The following is a 20,448-nucleotide window of genomic DNA, read 5'->3' as shown; positions in this document are numbered from 1 at the left end:
GCAGAGAAAACGTGCATACCGTCCACCGCGTCAGCGTTTCCCAACCTGACAGTAAGCGCGCGACTTTTCCGATTTCCACTCCAAACGTTTTATCGGCCAGGCTATTTACGAAATCGGACGGCACAACAAGACGACGCCGGTCCTCGTGTCGAGTAAATGAGACCGAAACACGTAATACCACGCAGTCGAGCCGTGAAAGTAATAAATGTGACAAGAGCCGACGATTAATCACTCTCGCGCGTCTCACTAGCGAGACCTCTGTTGGTAACTAGATCTAGTTACTTGATTTCAGTGCAACGTGACGTTTTTCCGGTATATTAGCGAGCGGAGACTATCAATCTCGTAATATAACGCGGGAATGATGAAACGAGGACCAACAGAGGTTTCGATCTTTAATCATCTGTCGATATTTCCGACTCGATGACTAATACAGTGCGTTTTTAATCGCGTTGAAAATAGATCTAATGTCTAGACACGTGGAGGAAGCACAGGACACGGCCGTTTGTTAGTTCGAAGGCAAAAGCGTCTTTGAATGGCTCGAAAATCGCGTGCCTTGTTGGATCGTGCTCGAAGCGGGGAATACTCTGCACGGTAATTAGGAAACACTGAAAGGCGCTCGCGTTTTTCGACACAATGTCTGTCGAAGGAAACAATATGCACATCCAATTGACGCAGAATGGCACTCGAGAGATGCAGCGAGCACGTTCTGAATATAGACCGGTGTATTTTAACCCTAGCTACTCTAATTACTCTACGCTTGATGGCCAGCCAATTCCAACTTATTTTCACCGTCATTTCATTGCAAGTACTTTTAACGTCACTTTTCTCCTCCTAACCTCAACTCGCTTGCCGGCGTTCCACTTGACACGCGGAACCGATCGGATCTCCTCACCAAACTAATCCTCCCAGACTAAACGGCGATATTTCGTGCGAATACGATTGAGAATTGAAAGAAACGTTATCAGAACTATCGTTACATCGATCGTTTCTTTTTGCAGACGAATAGCAACAATCTTAACCGAAAAATTTTCATCGAAAACCATCGATTCCCTCGAGGAGACTCTCAAAGACTATCAGGACACGGTGTTTCCAAGTTGAGCACTACTGTTCCGCAGGTTCTGATATCGTTTCCCGTGTACGTGGCTCGTTACCATTCCATGCACGGCTCACCAACATGCACACGCACACGGAACACCACTCGACGACCACTGACGACCCACTTCTCCTGTCTGGTCGGTCGTTTTGTTGGTCGACGGTTAATCCTAAGCAGTTTTCCCGTATCGAGGAAAAGTTGCCACGGATTCAGTCGCTCGTTTATCCGCGGAATGCATCCCTCGCGGGGCTTCGACCGATCGTGGACACCCGTGGTTGTACACCGGATCGCGCACGAGGCGTTCAGAGCCTCTGGAAAATTACATCGTACCCGGACGAAATCCTCTCGTAGTAATTGCACGGTGCTTAGAAGCGGGGCGTCGTTTCGAACGATGACGCACCGGAAGAATAGACGACGTGATCGACGCGTGGACACGTAACGCGTTAGTCCAGGAGGCCTCGATTCGGAACAGGCTCTATCGCCTTATAAGGATCAACCTGATCACGAGATTATCGTTCGCTAGACGCGGTGCTTCCACGCGATCGAGCCTTCTCTTTCTCGAGTGAGAGTGACCCACTGACCTCTTCCTGCCTCTTTCTCTTTCCCTCTTGCCTCGACCACCTACTTTGGCCCTTTTCCCTCGCGCGTAACCCTCTCGTCGCCACGAAACGCTCTCGTAGATACCACGCGCGAGGAAATGGACCGGGTGTTACTCGATACAGAAATATTTCCTCACGTGAAACCGTACGAGAATCGAGCATGGTGGTTTTCTTTCTTTTTCTACCCGTTCTCCTTCAATTTATTAATGCTATTCTAAGGACGTAAGTGAAATCTACATATCTCCCTCGCGCTGGCTAGACCGATTACACGGCGGTAGAGGCGACGCAAATTTAGCCAGCAGTGCGAGTCTGTAATTATCCATCCTCCAGGGTACAATTTGCGTGCAATTAACATCATCGAAACTGCCGTTGATGCTGGCGCACCAGTTATTAAGAGTTTTCAGCCGGAAAAACGATCCAGGGACAGTGTCGCGGTTTTTACAGGGACTTCGTTGGTGTCGTGGTTGCAAGAGTCGAATTGAAATTTCGAATGAAAAGTTCGAACGATGCTCGTTGAAGTTTCTCGAATAAATTTCGGTTAGTCGAACATCTGAACGATACTTCCCGAGACCCAGGCACGGTTCATTCCCCTCGAGCGTCGCAGACGTGCGAATTAGACGAGCAAGCAGGTAGGAAATTAATGAGACTCGGGCAGAAATCCGCGTCGGGACGCGCAAAAATTTTCGCGGCCGCGCGTCGTCCTTTCACATTCCGTATCGCACGGACACGGCTCCCGGTAACTTTCGTAATTACTCGCGAAGAATTACGCGTAATGGCTGCGAATTACGAAACAGGCCCCGCTCTTCCTTACATCGGTTCCTCGGTTAATTTCAATTTACATCAACCTCGAGGCTCGAAACTCACGTCGAACTCGCATCGCGTCTCGTTAACGAAACGAAACGGACAAAGGAGGCGGGGAGGGGGCCAGAAAAATTCCCCGTTCCAAATCTCTGGAATCCTCTCTCCTCCGCAGCCGGTTGAATAGTCGCGGCAAAAATGGCCGCTCGCCACGCGCGAACTACTACCGAACTAAAAAAGAAATCCGTCGAGTTCTCCATCGTGGCGGGCAGGAACGAGTTTCGTGTAGTTTCTTTTCGGACGTGTCCGGCCAGTTTCAACACGGATACGTGGTCTAACGGTTCCTGATCATCGAAACTGTGCGGCCCCCGCAAACGGAATATTTACGGATCCCCCGGTCGTATCTGGCACGTCCTAGGGCCCGCAGTGGCGTTACGAGCGCCGTTCCTTTGGAATTCGATGACCCATTTCGAGAGGTACCAAAGCACCACGTGCGGCACGGTCTCCTCCGACTATTGGCATCTCGATTACGGGTCGTCGAGAAACGGCCACCGCGTGCACTCGACTGCATTCACAGAACGCTTCTGGCGGAGGGGTGCGCGTCAGCCACCCTCGCTGGGACACTGGTCTCGATTAACGTCGATTAAAGTCGGGGTCCGTGGACGACCCTTGAATAAGCTCTGTCGGTCGATAATCTTTGAGATAACCGGACTAAAGTCAAGTCAGATGGGTGTTCGTCTGTGTTGATCGTAAGATTCGACGCGCATGGAAAATTATAGTTTCTCGACGACTTCTTCTTTGGAGGCTTTTTGTCGTGGTAGAACCGAAGGATTGCCTAGATTCTTGGAACGCTACGAGACTTTTCAACGCGCTGCATCGAGTAGATAATGAGAGGAGGAAAAAATGTCACGAGATAAATGGAGTGGCCTGTCTGCGAGGCTGTGAATCATTCGCGGGAGAAAAAGCGGGAGGACCGTGACCTAGTTTCCGGGTCATCGGTACCGTGGCTGCAAACGAAAACACAATGGTTCACCGCGTGCATCGGCACCGACATGTACGTGACGCATCACGTTATTTAAAGCTGATGCGCGTATACACTTACATCGGATAGACGTCACACGATGCAATAAACCTGCGCGAGGGAGAGAACGAGAGGCGACGATAAAAATAACGTGTCAGAGGGCAGAGAACAAGTTTTCGAACCCTTTTTCTTTCGAAATACCAATCCAATCGATGGTCTCGGGAGGTGTATCGATGCGGAATTACCGGATGCTAATGAACGTAAGCACTTTATGCGAATTGCATCGTTGGTATGCGAAGATTTCGAAGAAATCCATTGATAATGAGTTCGTTTAAATCTAAATTCATCGATATCTTTCCTGTTCATTCGTCGAAGGTGAGAACGGCGACGGGAAGTCGACGTCGGAACAGGAGAAACAGATAAAACGATCGCGACGGGGACTAAAAACGCGGCGGCGACAACTGGACCATAAAAACAAAAACGGATTCGAACGGGGCAACGAAAATGGTAGGTGAGAACGGTTCGAAAATGGTGGCATTGCGCAATGGGCGCTAGGTATGGTGCAACATGGCGCAATCGATGACGAACGTCGGTACGGGGTCCTATGAGGTTGTCGATTCACGTTCTCTGTCCTGTTCGATCGGCCTCGACCCAATTTCCCGGCGAAAAGGATACAGGTAAAAAGGAACGCTTGGTATTTCGGGAGAAAAGGTGTTCTCCCGCAGCTTTTCGAAGAAACTTCTTTTCTCGATCTACGAAGGTTGAAAAAAGAACTGAAAAACCTATTCCCTTTGACATAGACGCATCTGGATATCGCATAATGCTTCCCGGGATAATCCAACTAATTAGCAGTTTATAAAATACAAAACGAGTAAGTGAACTTTCCCGTGGGTTCGGCAAAGCAGCTTTCGAGCGGCATTTTTTTCTGACTAATTAAAACTTCCCTTTTAAATTCGTCCGGTTTTACTCCACGACCTTTTAATGCCATATAATTGTACAACGATACCTGCTCGTAACATTCGCGAACGAATCTAACGGGAAACCAGTAAAGTCCCGAAAAATATCAGGTACGAGGTTGCGAGGGAAATTGATCGATCGACGGTACGGTCAAGTTGGAGAAAAATTGTTTGGTGTCTATAAAAAAAAAAAAGAAAAAAGATACGGTGGCGCCATCTGAGACGATCCTAGCGCGTAGTAAACAGTGGTGTACGAGCATCAACGGCGGTCACAGCTTATGCAACGCGACAATTGTCCCGGGGGAGTGAAAGGAACCGACACAAACCTTCGATGGGGGTGGAAAACGGAGAGGCAGGATCTGTGACCGTTGGCAGCACTGTGGTGGTGGTGGTCGCTGTTATGGTTGCCCTGTAATGATCCCCGTTCGTCTGCAGCCCCCTGTGAAGATCCAGATCCCACAGCTGAAGCTCCTCGTTCTTGACAACCGCGCTCTCCGGCGTGGAGGGTTGAAAGTTCGGTGGCGGCGAGAGCACGCCGCTGCTCGACACTTCTGGGCTCGACTCCTGCAGACTTCCGGTGTGCCTGTTGCCCCATCGTCGTCTAACACCGGCGACGGGCACACGCGGCATCGTCTGCAGCATCTCGCCAGCCTGCTCCGCCTTCTGTACCACCGTTTGCTGTTCCTTTGGCTCCACCGTCTCAATTTTCCTCGCCACTTCCGGTGGGTAAAAAATCTCCGCCACCGTGCGTGCGTCGCGTCACACACGCGACGGAAGCGCGTGTGTACCGTACGAAGAGGTTTTTGCTCGACGTGCGGCGTGTTCGGTTGTAGATTCTCTCTCTCTCTCTCTCTCTCTCTCGCTCTCGCTCTCTCGTTGTGTTTACATGAGGGTACGAGGCTATCACGCTAGTCGTTGACCTCGATAATTCGTTCGTCGACCGAAATTGCGGTAAGGGATACGAGGTCAGGGCAGCGCGAGGATCGATTCACTGTCAAGAGTCCATGGTCCTCGAGCTCTCACGCATCGTCCGCCTCGGTTGGCCGCGTTGCTTTTCCTCGTGCCCCTCTTCCTCTTCGCAACAGCGCGTCCGCTCGCGTGTATACGCGCGCAGCCAGTCCAGAGTCTGTCCTACGAGCGTGTACGTGGAGCGTTCATGAAGAGCACCGTGACGGGAGACCACGATCGTCTTCGTTTCGCCTCGGTTGCTCTCGTTTCTCTTTCTCTCTCCCCTGCTCGCGGCTCCTCTAATGGCGGCCAAGCAGCCGCGGAGTGTCGGTCATCGAAGAAACGGGGTCACGATCGCGCAAAAGGGAACGCAGCGGGCGTGTGGGAGGGAGGGAGGGAGAGAGAAAGAGAGGACGTACACCAGTCGACCAGTGGCGGGCAAGCCGGTCCCAGTCTCTCTCTCTCTCTCTTTCTCTGTCAGAGTCACGCCGCGTTCTTCGGGAACGTCAACCAGCCGAGTAGCCGTGGTAGAAATGCATGATTTTCACTGGCGAAATTCTCGTGTCTGAGGCTGCGCACGATCGACGGTAACGAATAACCAGAAGAGTACGTATATCGAGGTCACCAGCGGAACGTGTGTACGTTCGTTCGAGCGAGTCTCTTTCTTGTTCGCTCCACTTTTCCGTCCCGCTGATACGCGCCACTATTTCTCTGACTCTCTTTCTCTCTCTCTCTCTCTCTCTCTCTCTCTCTCGCTCGCTCTTTCCCCTCGTTTTCCTTCGGTTCTTCCTCTTCTTCGCCGCACGACCGAGTTTCTCGCGCTGTCCTTTTCTCTTTCTACTTTCTCGTTTTCTCTCCGCCGCTGGGACGCGCACACGTATACACTCGCTCCGTTCCACGCATCTCAACGACGATCATCCGTTTCTCCATCTGCCGCGGTCACTGCGGAGCAGACCAAAAAGAACTGCGTCGTCGCCCCTATCGTCCCTCCGCGTGCACGTGTGCAACGCCGACAAACGTGCGCACCGCCGCTGCACGGTTTTCACAAACAAAACACGACGACAACGTTACCTCGCGGGTTACGTCACGATCGGGGGCCATATACGCGGCCGCGCGCGCACGCACATCCACACACAATTCACTTAAAACGCATGGCACAGGGATTCCATTCGAACAACGAATGCACGTTACGTACGCACCGTCGAGCGTTTTATCTGCCCTCGAGTCTCGCGCTCGAATCGTGTGGACGGCTTGTTTAACGCACGCGCGTCTCCCGTTCGACGATGTTGTCGCGTCGACGGTCCGCCACTGACTGAAGGCGTACGGGCTGGCCGTGCAGGCACGAGGGTGCCCGCCAGGCTCCGGCGTACCTCGGACACCAACGGACCAATCGACGCGCAGCTCCTCGCTACTTTCACTGTCGCGCGTACCCTGCACCATAGGGTGCCCCATACCTGAGCTGCGCAACCGCAATGCTTTTTGCACTACAGCCTCCAACTTTTCCACCTACGATTTTCATTTTTCCTTTTCATTTCTGCTCGCCATTCGTTCGACTGGTGTCCCACCGTTTCCTTCGAAACTCGTCCAACCAACGGTGATACACGCATTAACGAGCTTTTAATGGAACCGTGACTCGATGCTTCGTCCCATCGATGAGTAATTAATAAGCATCAATTCGAAGCGAAAAGGTTTTTCGCGCGACAAACCTGCGATTCATCCCGTGTGCACCGACCGCGGTCGTAATTGAAGATCCGACAAGCTCCCGCCCACGGGGCTCCTTCATGCAGATTGCGACCTTTGGGACGCAAGGAAATAGCTTCGACGTCCCGCAAATGCCGCGTTATTCACTGCTTTAAGGAGAACCGTGCGCTCTCCGCGTTTCTTTCATTTTCCGACGAATTATCGGCAACGATTCTTAGTCACCGTGTTGACCTTTAACACGGCTTTTGTTGTTCGCGTTTTTATCGCGAACTTGGCCGTGCCTCGGGAGACGAGACGATAAAAAAGGAGGCCGTGGGACGTGCATCCTCGTACCGCGATAACCGCGAGAAAAGAAATACGACGAATCGAGAGTAAGCCGCGGCGAAGTTGCACGGGCACACTTCAATTGGAAAATCGGCTGAGGTGCCTCGAGAAAATCGATACTGTCGATGAGAGGCAGGGGTCCTCTTAATTGGCCACAATTTCCGTCCCACTCGTCCCATTCGTACGTGGAGAACTCGATTAAACCGCGCCCCGTTTGACAAACTTCGAATCCTCTCGAATCGCCACCGATGATCCGAAACTGGTCATCAACACTCCATATCCATGATTATTTAAATGGACTAACTTATGTGCAGCTTCAGGGTTAAGAAAAGCATCGATTTCCCGGAAGATCTTAACTCACCGCGATCGAACGCGTTACTCTATTTTCCATCGCGACTACTAAAAACAAACCGAGAACCGTGGCCACATATAGCCTGGACAGTGTAACGAGTCTTTTCATTAGTCCGTGGCATTTGAAAAACCGTAGGTAATCCCTTTCCACGGCGATCGTTCCAATTGCGACTCCCTTGTTCCCCGTATACGGGTATGCACGGCTAGAAACCAAGTCCGGAGTTGGAGAATGGGTGCTCCGACGGAGGGATACCCTTTTACCAACTGGTGGGGGGTTGCTACCCTGGCCGTGACGTCATCCACCTGTTACACCCTGAATAAATGCACACACGGACGCATGCGCTCGCACACCTACACACCTGGAGCAACACGCACACAGGTAGCCGTTGGGATCACCGGGAAACACGGTGAATGTCGCGGATCAGTGACGCGCAACCTGTGGCCTGTGATCTGTTTTACAATGAAAACTGCCGCCAGACTTTCGACTAATTCACTGTGATATCTATTCTGACGTGGTTGAAAAATGCTCGCAGCGAGACGTGACTCCTTTCCCCGCTTCGCGATCTTCCGATCCGCTCTGCCTGTTCGCGCTTAAGAGCGCGACACACCTCGCGACGACGAATGGAACACGATCGAAGTCGTCGAAACTGACGATCACTGGCACGCATTCTTGGAGGATTGAATTTTAGCAGAAACATCCTGTTACCAGTTCGAGGAATCGATACGGAAATTTACGGAGGATGAAATCTGCGCGCCACTGACGCGGCTCCATAGGGTGGACGTAGGATCGGGGCGTGTGTACGTGTGGGTGTCGCCACATCCAGGGCTCTCTCGGGGTGGGTCATGGCCAGAGAAACGAGGACGACCCATGGCTCGGGCTGGCGAGCCTGAAAGAGTGGCTGAGCGTTTCTGAGCCACCCGACAGGCTCCCGAAAAGCACCCTGGTCAGCTGTGTTGACTATTATGTGCGGCAGGATTTCTCTTTCTAAAAATAGCGGTCGGGAGAGGCCTGAGTCTGTGGGCCAGGGTTCAACGGCAGGGGAAACGATTCTTTTCGCTGGGAAGCTGTGGCATCCCAGGAGCGAACGTGGCCTCGACATCGACCGTTTGCCGCCGTATTAACGAGCGCCTGGCAATTAGGAGGACCTGATGAAAAGTGCTGTTGAACCCAGGAAACTGGGTTCCTCGATGCGAACGTAAAATCCGCGAGGCGGGCACAGGGTGCGTGTACCTCGGGGAACGGAAGAAGCTCGAGCGAATGCCTGTTATAGGTAACACACGGCGCGTGACTAATGGCGGTAGCCGTAAAAAGAATCGTGCGAGATGTTAAGAATTCATTCAGAGAAGTCGAACGCGTTTAACGTTGCGCCGCGATAGCCGCTTTAATAAGAACCGATCCAAGGTCGATGTAGAACCGCCGCGAGCGTCGAGACGTTCAACGATTTCGCTGCATTTCAGAGGCCGAGGGAACTAGCCGGTGTTATTTGCGTTCGTGGCTCTTAAAGTTGCTCGTTTCTTTTAAGTGGTTCAGCGTGGGTATCGAAGCTTTCTCTCGTCGTAAAAGCTGTGATATATTTTGCGCGCGATGGAATTCCAACGGAATTTTTCTGCAACTGCATCGGTTACGTTTACAGCGAGAAAAGTGTCGGCGATTGAACATTTCTTTTTGGGAGGAGAGTAATGGATCGACGGTAGGTAAAATCGATCGCGTTTAAAACAGCTTCGCGACGACTCGCACGGCTCGTAAACAGTGGCACGAGGTCGCAGTGATTAAGGTTCGCTCGTGAACGACGCTAAACGATCCGACGAGGCCGCAAAAGCGTCGCGGTGCCGGTTTCCTCGTCGCTAGTCGCAACAGTAGAGATCTTTGACCAGCTACGAGCGTACCACCGACCTCTGGTCTAGTTTCTAGGCCGGAAGAGTCGAACTTGCACGTACTTGTTCCACTAATTACAGAAAAAATCTGAAGCTTCGCATGACTGTGTTGTTCCATGTTTTTTTTTTTTTTTGCACGATGCAATCTGTCATTGATACGTAAATGTGAACGAGGCTGTATCGAAAATATCGACGACAGAAAAGGACAGAATCGGCGACGGAAGCGTGCACCAGCCGAGCAGAACCAAGGCCTTAGCGATCGTAATCGTTAGTCACCGATAATGTTGCTAACGAGACCTCCGCGTGTATATTCATAGGCGCGCCTTGACGAAAAAAGATCGTCCCCCGTGCTCTTGACACCCGGTCACTTGTTCTCCAGCCGTTGCACAATCGCCGGTCTTTGCGTCGCGTTTTCACCTTGCCTTATCTTGTTGTTCAGCTTCCAGAGCGTGGGAACGCCGCATTTTTAAGTCACTCTACCCCCGTTAATTGCCTCGCGCAACGATTTAATCGCCGGACAATTTGCATTTGTTGATCCGATCGGAGATCATGCATCGAATTAGCCGGCCTGGCATTCGGCTTTATATTCCGCAACGTTAAGCAGGTTTCTTTTACCGAGAGTGGAATATTTTTTGTAGGTCGAAGTAATTTAATAGCGCATTATATTCCACTGATGAGGAAATCTCTCTGCGGCGGACTGATTTGAATTTCAACGGAGTAATATCTCCCGAGAACTCGACGAACAAGACGTTTCCACTGATCGTCTCTGCGTATCTTCCTGCGCACCTTTGCCATTCGACCATGCAAAACTTACAATTTCCTCAAGAAAACTGAAGTACGCGTCGCTCGAATTCGTCCTACTCTTATTCAGATCATCGAAAAATTGTAGATTCGTCGACGAAGATCGAATCGAGCCTCGATCAAACGCTTCAAGGACACGTAGCGGGGAAACGAACAACCCCCGCGGGTCAGTCAGGCAACGTATGCACCGACGGAGCCTTGAACTTGAACCTGAACCGAGGCAGACTATCCCCAGCTCGGTTTCTAGGTTGATCCGGGTCAGGTGTGCCTCGGCACGGGCCTCCGAATCGAGGTTAGGGCTGGATCTCTCTCCTACCGACCCGGTCTACCTGTGAATCCTTCGGCAAATCGCACGGACGACCCCCAACCGAGCGGCGCGCACGCGCCCCTCGTGATTCTGGAAACGGGACAGCTGCCGTTCCGCTTCCTTCTCCCCTCGGAAACCACTCCACCTTGATCCCTAACCCCGTATCGACCTTGGTCCGCCTTCAGGTGGCTCGAAACGAACGGACACGCTTTTGTCTCCCTGACCAACAGCCCGACAAAAGTGCTTCTCTGCGTTAACGACACGCACGTGTTAGAACGGTTGGCTGATCGCTATCGATGGCTGGTTGCGGTTTTCAAATTTCACCAGCTCGCGTCGAATGAGAAATAAAAATGGTACCGCTGCGTGGGTACCTTCGATGGTTTCTTTTGGAAGCGTAAAAAATGGTGGAAAACCGAGGTAATACGTCGGACTGAGCACAGTAGTTCCACGAAATGGAATTCCAGGAAGAAGAATGACATCTGTTCCAGAGTCCCTGACCGCTGGGGCCACCACATCCTCGCAATTACGCACCGCCTGCCACCGTCTCGAGGTTTCGACACGAAAAACCGCGAGATTTCAATCGAGCTCGAGTGCACACGCGACAGTTCCAAGCGTTGATAGGAATAAACTCTCGCGGCGCCATTACAATTTTTCAACACGTAACCCCCCCACGCGTTAATGATCGTGATTTCATTACGGACCTCGTCGCGATACGTCGCGACGTATCGAGTTTCCGTAAAACAATCGGTTTCCGACTGCGGGTGGGAGGGGAGAGGCGGTTCGAATTCGAACACGCGAGAAGCTGGCCGCGACTCGCGATGACTGGTAAAAATACCGGTCGAGTGAGTAATTCCGTGGAAGAGCGGACGGTACGAGAAAGAGGGGCGACAGTGACAAAAGAAAACGTGAGCGGATCGGCTGCACATGCACCGAACGGCCTTGAACAATCGCCTCGCCGCGAAACCGGCCGCTCCTCTTCTTGCGCGCGTCTCTACGGGGACCGTGAGTTCTTTGTCCACTCGAACTTCCTTCCTGCAGGCTTTCCGAACCGAGACCAGCCGATTACGAATTCCTTCCATATTATTTCTAAGCATTTTTCCCAATACGACTTTCGTCATTCGAGGCTCGCGATAAATACGTTTCGTACGCTCTATCTGGATCGATGCACTTTCGTTGCCACGCGAAAACGATTCTGCGCGATCATCGTTACTATTATTCCCAATAATCTACGCTTCTAATCGTGCGTCGTCGGTGTCTCTGATGTTGCCGGCAACGCAGAGGAAACCGGACATGATTACAGAGTGGCGTGAAGCTTCGTTGAACAGCACGAGGTCTCCGCCACGCATCAGAGCCTCTCTTTTCCTATTCTCCCCGCTCTTTATCATCACCCTCGCTCCGCCGTGGCTCGTTCTCCGTGGTCTTTTTCCTTTTTTCTTTTTTTCCTTTCCTTCCTCGGCTGCTTCACCCACTTCTTGGTTCCCGCGTAACTCATTTCGTTTAGCTGTTTTAATAAGCTGCCGGCGGTGAGACGCGATAAGAAAGGATCGCGAAACCAGAATCCTCGATTGGGGGATCGTGAAGGCATGCGCGACGTACATTCAGCATGATCACTCACCCAGTTTGTGACGTCAAGCCGTCGTTCGATGGTTTAAACATTCCGAACAGGTACTCACCTGTAACAACGAAAAGCAAAATTGCTTAGACGAGTCGACGTTTGTTATGATTATCGCAGTAGTCGATTAGACGTTATCGTTTCTTTCGACATACTTAATGGGGAGAATTTTTCAATTTTCCAGTGTTATTTGAGTCTGAGTAATCGATTAGTTTATCAAATGGACAGCGTCATCGGTTTTACCGCGTTTATACGGAGGACTGAAATTTATTTCCACGGATGCTTCGAGGGTGACGTGTTCAGCCACCTGTTGTTACTTTCCCACCCCCGTGGCTGCCTAATTGCCACGTTTAGGGCCGCTTAGAGCCCTCAGCTCCTAACACAGTCGAAATTCTACCTCTTCAGACACGCTTACGTCGCGATTGTTCACTTCGCCCATCCAATATGGCGCCATAAACGTACAATCGTTCCCATAATAAAAAAATCACTCAAAATTAACCTGCTTCTTTTCGTACACTCGTCGAATCTTAAAATAAAAAAGACGAACTTGTAAATAATTCGTCGAAGAAATTCGCGGTAAGAAAGTTCGGGGTTAGTCGAGATCAGAGAAAGATCTCTTTCGACGAAAATTGCACGTGCGAATCGAACCGGAGGAATTTCTAAAGGAGAAACGAAACTTCTCACGGCTGACGAAAAATGCAGACAGCCGCGGCGACGCGTCTTTTGTGAGCGTTTCTGACGGCCAAGTCCGCCAGGGAGATTACCATAACAAAATGTTCTGATTGCTTGCAACGACGAGAGAGCCGGGCCTAACCGAGTCTCTGACCGACTGGACAAAACGCTTTTGCTCGGTGCGTTTCGCGGCGAACAAAAACCAGCTGCACCACGAGAACAGGTACACCAGATTCGACGAATCGAACAATCCGACCTCCCTTCAGCGAATCGAAACAACGTTCGACAAGAAAAAAATTGCCCCCTTTATATTTCCACGCGACGGACAAACGAACCGCGCGCATTTCTCTGCTACCCAGGATGGCTGACGCGTCCGTAAAAAATACAGCTTTTAATTGGCCGTCACGGAAGGTTAATTGGTAATTTCTCTCACGCTCATGAAGCGTCTCACGCGGATTTCTGCTTTGCCAGTCATCCCCTTTAGCATCCGCCGCTCGGCCAGAAAAGAGCCCCTCTCTCTCTCGACGTGATCAGGAAATAGAGAAGGTTTCTCCCCTCTTCGCCAAAAGAGGATGCCTAAATGTGATGAATTGCGAACCTTCTCAAAAAATTCTAATATATTTTATAACGAGAAATTTTATATTCGAAGAGGGATGCAGGATGAAAAGAGCAAACGGTTTTACATAAACGTAGAATTCTTCTCTATCGATCCACTCCTGTCGATGGCCCTCAAAATTCATTGAAAAAAAAGACACCCGCCACCCTCTCGTATTCCCAAGTGAAAGTCCTCGAATTGGTCCAGAATAGGTGCCTCTCTTTCCCACGTTAGCATGCCTGTACACGAAGTCACCAAAGCCAGAGAAAGACGAAGCGTGTCGCCCAGACCGATCCCGTACACCCTAGACGCGTATCTCATGGCGTCAGGGCGATAAAAATCTCTACCTGACACAGGCGAAGGGAAGGGAGCCCCGAAAGGGAAAAAGCAGTGGTGGAAACGACGAAAGAGAAGATCGAGCGAGGTAACGGTACAACCGGTGGAGGGGTACGTCGGTGACAAGCCGGTTTACCATCGAGCGGCGAGTTTCCTTAATAAATACCAGGAAAGCTTTAGGTAACGATCTTCCAGTAAATTTACCTGCTTCGCGCCCGTTTACTTTCAACCCTTTGCACCCGTCCGTCTGTTGACACACATTGCCCGCTCCGCAAATAGGATTGCGCCTAGCAGAAAAGCCGTCGACTGATGGCGATCGTCCGCGGTAACAGGTTTAATTAGGGCCATTCTAACGAGCAATTATCGCGACGCTCGGATCATCGAAGCGTCTCTGTCTTCAGAGGGATGAATTCTAGGACCACGAATGGGAGCTGCAGGAGAGGTCGATCGTGGTCGCGCGTATCAAACGGGGCTGTGAATCGAATTTTGGGACCGCGTGGGACTGCAGCGGATCAACGGATTACCAATTATACGGTGAGACTATCTCTCTGCTGGATTATCGAAGTAAGCCTGATGCCAATCGCAGAGAGAGAGAGTCTGGAATTGGCGCGATCGATCGACACGTGGACCAAGAATCGAATCAGACAGTGGCCTACCGATTTTTCGCGTTTGATATCGATACACGAGCACGTGTCTCGAAGCGATGGATTCGCGCTGCGCGACCTGCATTCCGCGTTTAGCATTCCTTCCTTGACATCTCGTCGCTCCTCCTCATCCCTCGGTTTCTCACGGAGAACGGCCAAGGCCGGGAGTGGGCGCGGAAGGCACACCCGAGCATGCTAATACGCGACCCTGATCGCCGATCGACGGCGATGACGTTGCTCGTTAAGCTGTCCGGTACGGGGTGTCCGGCAAATAGTGTAATTAACAGGAAAACGAAACGTGCAACGCGAGACGATCGGGGATTATCGAACGAGGATGACTAATTCTCGTTACTTATAATTGCTTCTGGCGTTTCGTATGACGATACGGTCGTTACTTTCGATCGAGTTTAATTCTAGATGATATTGAACTTCATGAGCACCCGGTACGTAGCCACACCGAGGTGTTAATCGGACTGATGGTTGCGCATGATCTCAGTTTTGCGTATGTTTCAAGAGCACGGTCCGAGGCGAACATTTTTTGCTTCCAAGAATCCAGAGAAGCGTCGTGCGAACTGTGACGTTCTCAGCAAAAGTTAAATACCGGATCGATCTCTGATAAGTAATATAGCTCGAGTGGAGGATTCGTAAAAGTAAAAGAGTTTTGTATCCAATTGGTAGAGTGATTCAATGTCCAATAATCGAGGAAATATACAATTAAACGGTTCGTAACAGTGATTTACTGCTGGAATCGCTTAAATCGCGGACTCGTGGCCGTAATACACTTTCGACTGGAATTCTAACGTGGCGCAGTTCCGAGATCGCATTACTAATTGCGCGAGTCCGTTCGTCGAGCGTTAATTAGAAAAAACTGACGGCGTCGACGCCAATGGACGTACAACGGGAGAATGAATTCTGCACCGTTGCCTCGAAGGTCGAATGTGGGCGCTGAAGATGACGGTACAGCCGCATGGGATGACGAATATAACCCATCCCGCGGCACGGTTCAGCCTATGCAGTTTTCTAGTTACGTGGGCCTCCGAAAATACGACAATCTCGCTTATCTATCCTCCATGGAATTATTCTTCCCGTTCAGCGGGAATATCCTCCATTTTTCACCGTGGAAACGCCACAATTTGCGTCGGGACTTTTCCTTGTCCGCTCGACGCGGGAACGGCACTAAAAAGTGCCATCGAGAATCAAACGGTCAATAAAGTTCCTTTTATAGATTTTAATGAACGTGTAAACGCACCGGTTTCGCGATAATCGACGCGAAAAAAGATCCAAGGCTCGCGAGCGGCATGCGTGCGTACAGTGATGTCACTTGGATGGCCATTTTCCTCACAGTCGACAACATTTTTCGCATCCCATTTTTATCGCGCTTAATAACAGCTTCGACCGCGATATTTTTAGTCCGTTGTTCCTTCGCGATTATTATATCACACCCGATAAATAATTATCGTCTAACCAGACGACGATATTGCACGCTCGGTGCGCCAACGGAGCGGCGACAGCGCGTGTTTCCCATAGTTTTGAATAAAACGGGGATATCAATCACCGGTCGTCGTTAACGATTGTTTATACGTGCACGATAATACGAGAATAATAGTTATGGCGCTTGCTTCCTGGAAAGATCGTGTCTTTTTCTTTGCATTTTCTTCGTTCCTCGAAAGGAAAAACCAGGATGGGCTTTCTAACGCTGCCGTTCGATGGCAATTTCGATGTCTCTCCAGTTATTTCCTCATGAAAATCGTCTCGTTAGGTCTTCAATCGAGAAAGATATATCCAAACGATTTCCGTGGACTTGGATTTACTTCGAGAGAATTGCTACGATCGTCGCGTTCAATTAATCAGGGACAAATACCTTTTATCGTAATTTAATTAATCGATGGACCAACAGGAATTCGTTCCTGGAAGGAGTAACGTCGGAAACGAGAGGGCGAAATCTGTCAATGGTGGACAAACGACGCTGACCTGCGCAGTGAACGCAAGATTGCTAGAATGGCGGTCAGAAATGCTCAGGTCAGGTCGGGTCATGGTCATTGGCCCTACAAGTGTAACGCCGTCTCTAAAGAAATCCGAAATGCAAATGCGCGAAGCACGAGAAATTCGAATAACCGCTAGCCTTGTCCACGTCTTCGAAAACAGTAAAATTACCACTACGAACAGAAATTAGATTTCGCAGCAATAAATTCCAAACCTAGAATCAGTATCCCATCGAAGACGCTAAGCTTAATCGCGAGTAACTGGCTCGATTCGTTCCACGTGGTGAGCGATCGCAAACAGATTGCTGGCACCTCGTTGAAAGTACGTGAAAACGGTGCACGACAGGTGGAAAAAGAAAGGGGAGAGCCTGAAGCATTAGAAGCATCACTGACCTAACACGTCACGCGTAAAGGCCAGTCGTGACGCGTGCAGGAAAGATCGCGCGCGCGCGCGGATCGGGTCAAGGTTGCATACTTTACAACAGTTCGCAGTTTCCACCGAGGGAAATGGGGAAAATAGGGCACCGGTGACGAAAGCAACACGTTAATACCAGCCGTGACGACAGCGAAAGGACGACACGCCTGGCGGAGCTTGCAGCGCGACCTAACGCCGCCACGGACTAACTTCCTGAACCCTGGAACTTTCCAACTACACGCCAGCATCCGACATCATCGCTACTTTATCGATGGTCACTCGTCCAGGCTCTAATCTCGCAGGGTTGGATCGACACGATATCTCCAACCAGTGCATCGATTCATTCGATGATGCTTATCGAAAATCCCTTCAATTTCGAATTTGTTCGCATTCAAACAGCGATAGCCATCGGAAAGTTATAATTAAATTGCCAAGAAAGGGGGACACAATCGTGGTTAAGGGTTGAAAAAATAGTTACCGATCAGTAAACCATCCCAGCATGGAAATGCAACGGTGTATACCAAACAAGCCACTGTCCTAACCGGTCACGTGTAAAGGCCAACCGTGACGCGTGTCGGCGACCCAGACACAAGTCCTGTCTAAAGGTTGCACATTTTACACTATATAAATTGACGTACTCGTTCGGATATATCGGACAAAAGGATCCCTCAGCTACGTCAGAAGGACGGTAGCTCTGACGAGGACAGATATTCAAATGGATGCGTTGAGGCGATCGCGTAAATCGTTCCGCGATTCTGTCTCTGACCTGAACGAGTCATAAATCGAAGCCTACTGCAGGAGACTGTCCCACGAAACTCGACACCTGAGACCATAAATCGTAATCCCAATTAAAAACCGTCAAATAAGAGGTGCCGGTGTCGGAAGTTGCCGGGTGGAAATTCGAGACTCGCAGCAGTAGGTGGTCCAGCAATGTCGAAACGAGATTCCACGTCGATATACACCGCGGCCTTCGACACGGTGGGACGAAGGATGCTTACGAATCGAACTCCCGCGGGAGAAGTGGACCAGGCGTGGAGGGTCGAGGGTAACCGCAGGCGTGGTGGGAAGCTGAAAGGCGCGGGACAGGGAAATATGTCGATATCTGGCTATGACCTAGTTATCCCAGTTTCCCGGGAAAGTGCCGGCGCGTCGCCCAGACAGCCACAGAGCACGGTTCCATGATAATTTCGACTCGTGGGTCAAGAACCTCGACCGATATTATCGAATCGCGATCGAAATCCCATAAAACCAGCATCAGATTTCCTCCACTAATCTCGCGGAGCTGTTCGAACGAATTTCTCGCTAACGAATCGAAACGCTGGCGCGCCATTTTAACGTTATTACTGGCAACTTCGCGAGAATCAGGAACAGTCCATTATTCCTGCCCGCGGACATCGGATATCGTGCATTTATTACGCGTTTACTCGACAGTTTTATGGTCGAGGAAGGAGTTTTATGGGGATAGAACAGGACACCGGTAACCCAATTTTAGTTGGGCGGAACTCGCGCGACGGAATCTGGATCCCCGACCCTGACCCGGCATTTTGCATCGCGCGTTTCGGCAGAAACGATTTCCACGCGACGCGCGCCACGCGTGACGCTCCGACCGCGAGCGTGCCGCTTTTTTTTTTCCCCTCCCTGGCTCGAAGCGCGGCGATTTATTGCTCTTTGCGGAAACAAAAGGCCTTCCCCGTTTGTTCGTCGCTTTTACGCCGGGCAACGTCGAACGAAATGGAATGCAACTTTCCTGCGAAACGCCGCAGATGGCCGCCAAAGGCGGCAGACGAGGCTAAATCTGGTAAATCCGAAGCGAGCAATTCCGCAAAGAGGTCGGAGAAAACACGGGTATCCGAGTGGGAGAAAACTATTGCACAGCAGACAGGCGATCGTGTGCCGCAACCGCATATACGATGCATGCGCCACGTAACTACGATAGAGTAGACAGTTCTGCTTGGTAACTCGAAAGGAGAGGCCAGTTAGACTGGCGGAAAAGGAGGAACGAGGTTGCAGTTAGAAGAGAAGGTTGAGGTCTGAGTTCGAGGCCAGCTTCCTCACTTTCCCACACTCGCGGCTGCGTTACGTGGTTCGCGTAACTCGCTCGCTGCACTTACAGGCTCACCTACATTCCTCGCTCCAACGCAGCACACGCGCGCGCAAGACACCTCTGCACCGGTTGCAATAGGCGAACCGTCGTTTCTCTGAACCCATGTTCCGGTATACTGAATACAGCCACGACTCTCTCGGTCTCCGCTGTACCCTCGTAAGGCAGTCCTTCGTTATTCATTGAAACCGACACTTTTACTTCGCTCGTCCTGACGCCAGTCATGGCGGAATGCTCGTGCGACCGCCGCGTCGATCCTCTCCATCTTCCTTCCCGCGTAAACGCGACATTTGCTGTGTGTCACTGGAACTATCGGGGGCCATCCTTTGCCGCGGCGCGCAACTTTTTCGTTATTCAGTGGAACGCGATTCGACGATTTCCCCCTGTTGCTTTCTCATAAAGCAACGAAACCTGATTATTTCTCTCCAGACAGTGGGCAGAAACAAACGCGCACGCCATCCCGCTATTGTGCGCGGCGCGTGAGAAAACAGCCAGGCTGAATTCAGCGAATTCCAAAGATTCGCACGATAAGTGTCGTAGCCCCGTGATACCGTACCGCGGAGAGAATCGGCGCTGCCATTTTCTTGGCAGAGCAGAGCGCGCCGCATTCCGACGTGATCGTGTGAAAATCCGCAACTATTGCGCAGACCGCGGAAAAAAAAAAGAGAGGAACGAGATCGAATCGTCTGAAAACGGTGAGGTTATGGGTAATCTCGCTGAAAACGCGTTTCTACGGCTGATATAAAACTTGACGAGCTTGCTCTTAAAAGAAGAAAGACTCGACGTCCCTTTGGTTCCCGTCTCTTTGACCAACAAATGTTTATTTCAGCTCTCTCTCCCTCTCTTTCTTTCTCTATCTTCGTGATTCTAGCTAAGGCCACTTTGAAGTCCAATTTGGTATGTACGAAGCCGTTTGAATCCTGTGGATGTCCAAGATCTGAGAGACTTCAAATGTTGTTGATCACTCGGAACTGTCCGACAAAATATTCTGGTCATTTTACGATCGACTCGCGGTCGTATTCGTTAATAATTTACTGCTTGAAAGTTTGCCACTGTTATCTGTCCTCTTGATTTAACAGGGTAATGACCAACTGGTCTTAAATAATTCTCCGCTAACAACAGTCGTGCGCAACTGAGTCACCGGGTATTACATAAATGTCAGAATACCACTTTTGCGATAGAGCTTGGCAATCTTTAGGCGAATCCTGTTAGCTGGCGACCAATGTCAGAAAACGTGTTCGAGTATCACGTAAAGGACAAGAAATTGCTGGGGACAATGTTCCACTTCAAGGATATCTACTCTCCAGCAGGTTACGG

General features: G+C 50.7%; 1 protein-coding gene across 5 annotated transcripts in view; it reads right to left on the bottom strand.

The window, feature by feature from the left end:
* The window catches only part of Ecr (ecdysone receptor), a 38,777-nt gene that overhangs the window by 7,866 nt on the left and 10,463 nt on the right, over nt 1–20,448 (bottom strand). Inside the window, exon 1 of one of the 5 annotated variants that reach the window (XM_076901339.1) lies at nt 4,794–6,367. The exons of 3 other annotated variants lie outside the window; for them this stretch is intronic. In XM_076901339.1, coding sequence (XP_076757454.1) covers nt 4,794–5,109 — 316 coding nt within the window. In that variant the 5' untranslated portion in view covers nt 5,110–6,367. Of the gene's footprint in view, nt 1–4,793; nt 6,368–20,448 lie in introns of those variants that run through there. One more of the 5 variants, XM_076901340.1, reaches the window with a different exon arrangement.

This window comes from Xylocopa sonorina, chromosome 9 (assembly GCF_050948175.1).
Source record: "Xylocopa sonorina isolate GNS202 chromosome 9, iyXylSono1_principal, whole genome shotgun sequence".
Lineage (NCBI taxonomy): Eukaryota > Metazoa > Arthropoda > Insecta > Hymenoptera > Apidae > Xylocopa > Xylocopa sonorina.
The sequence above is the reverse complement of the archived record's forward strand: the minus strand, read 5'-3'. Positions and strand labels throughout refer to the sequence as shown.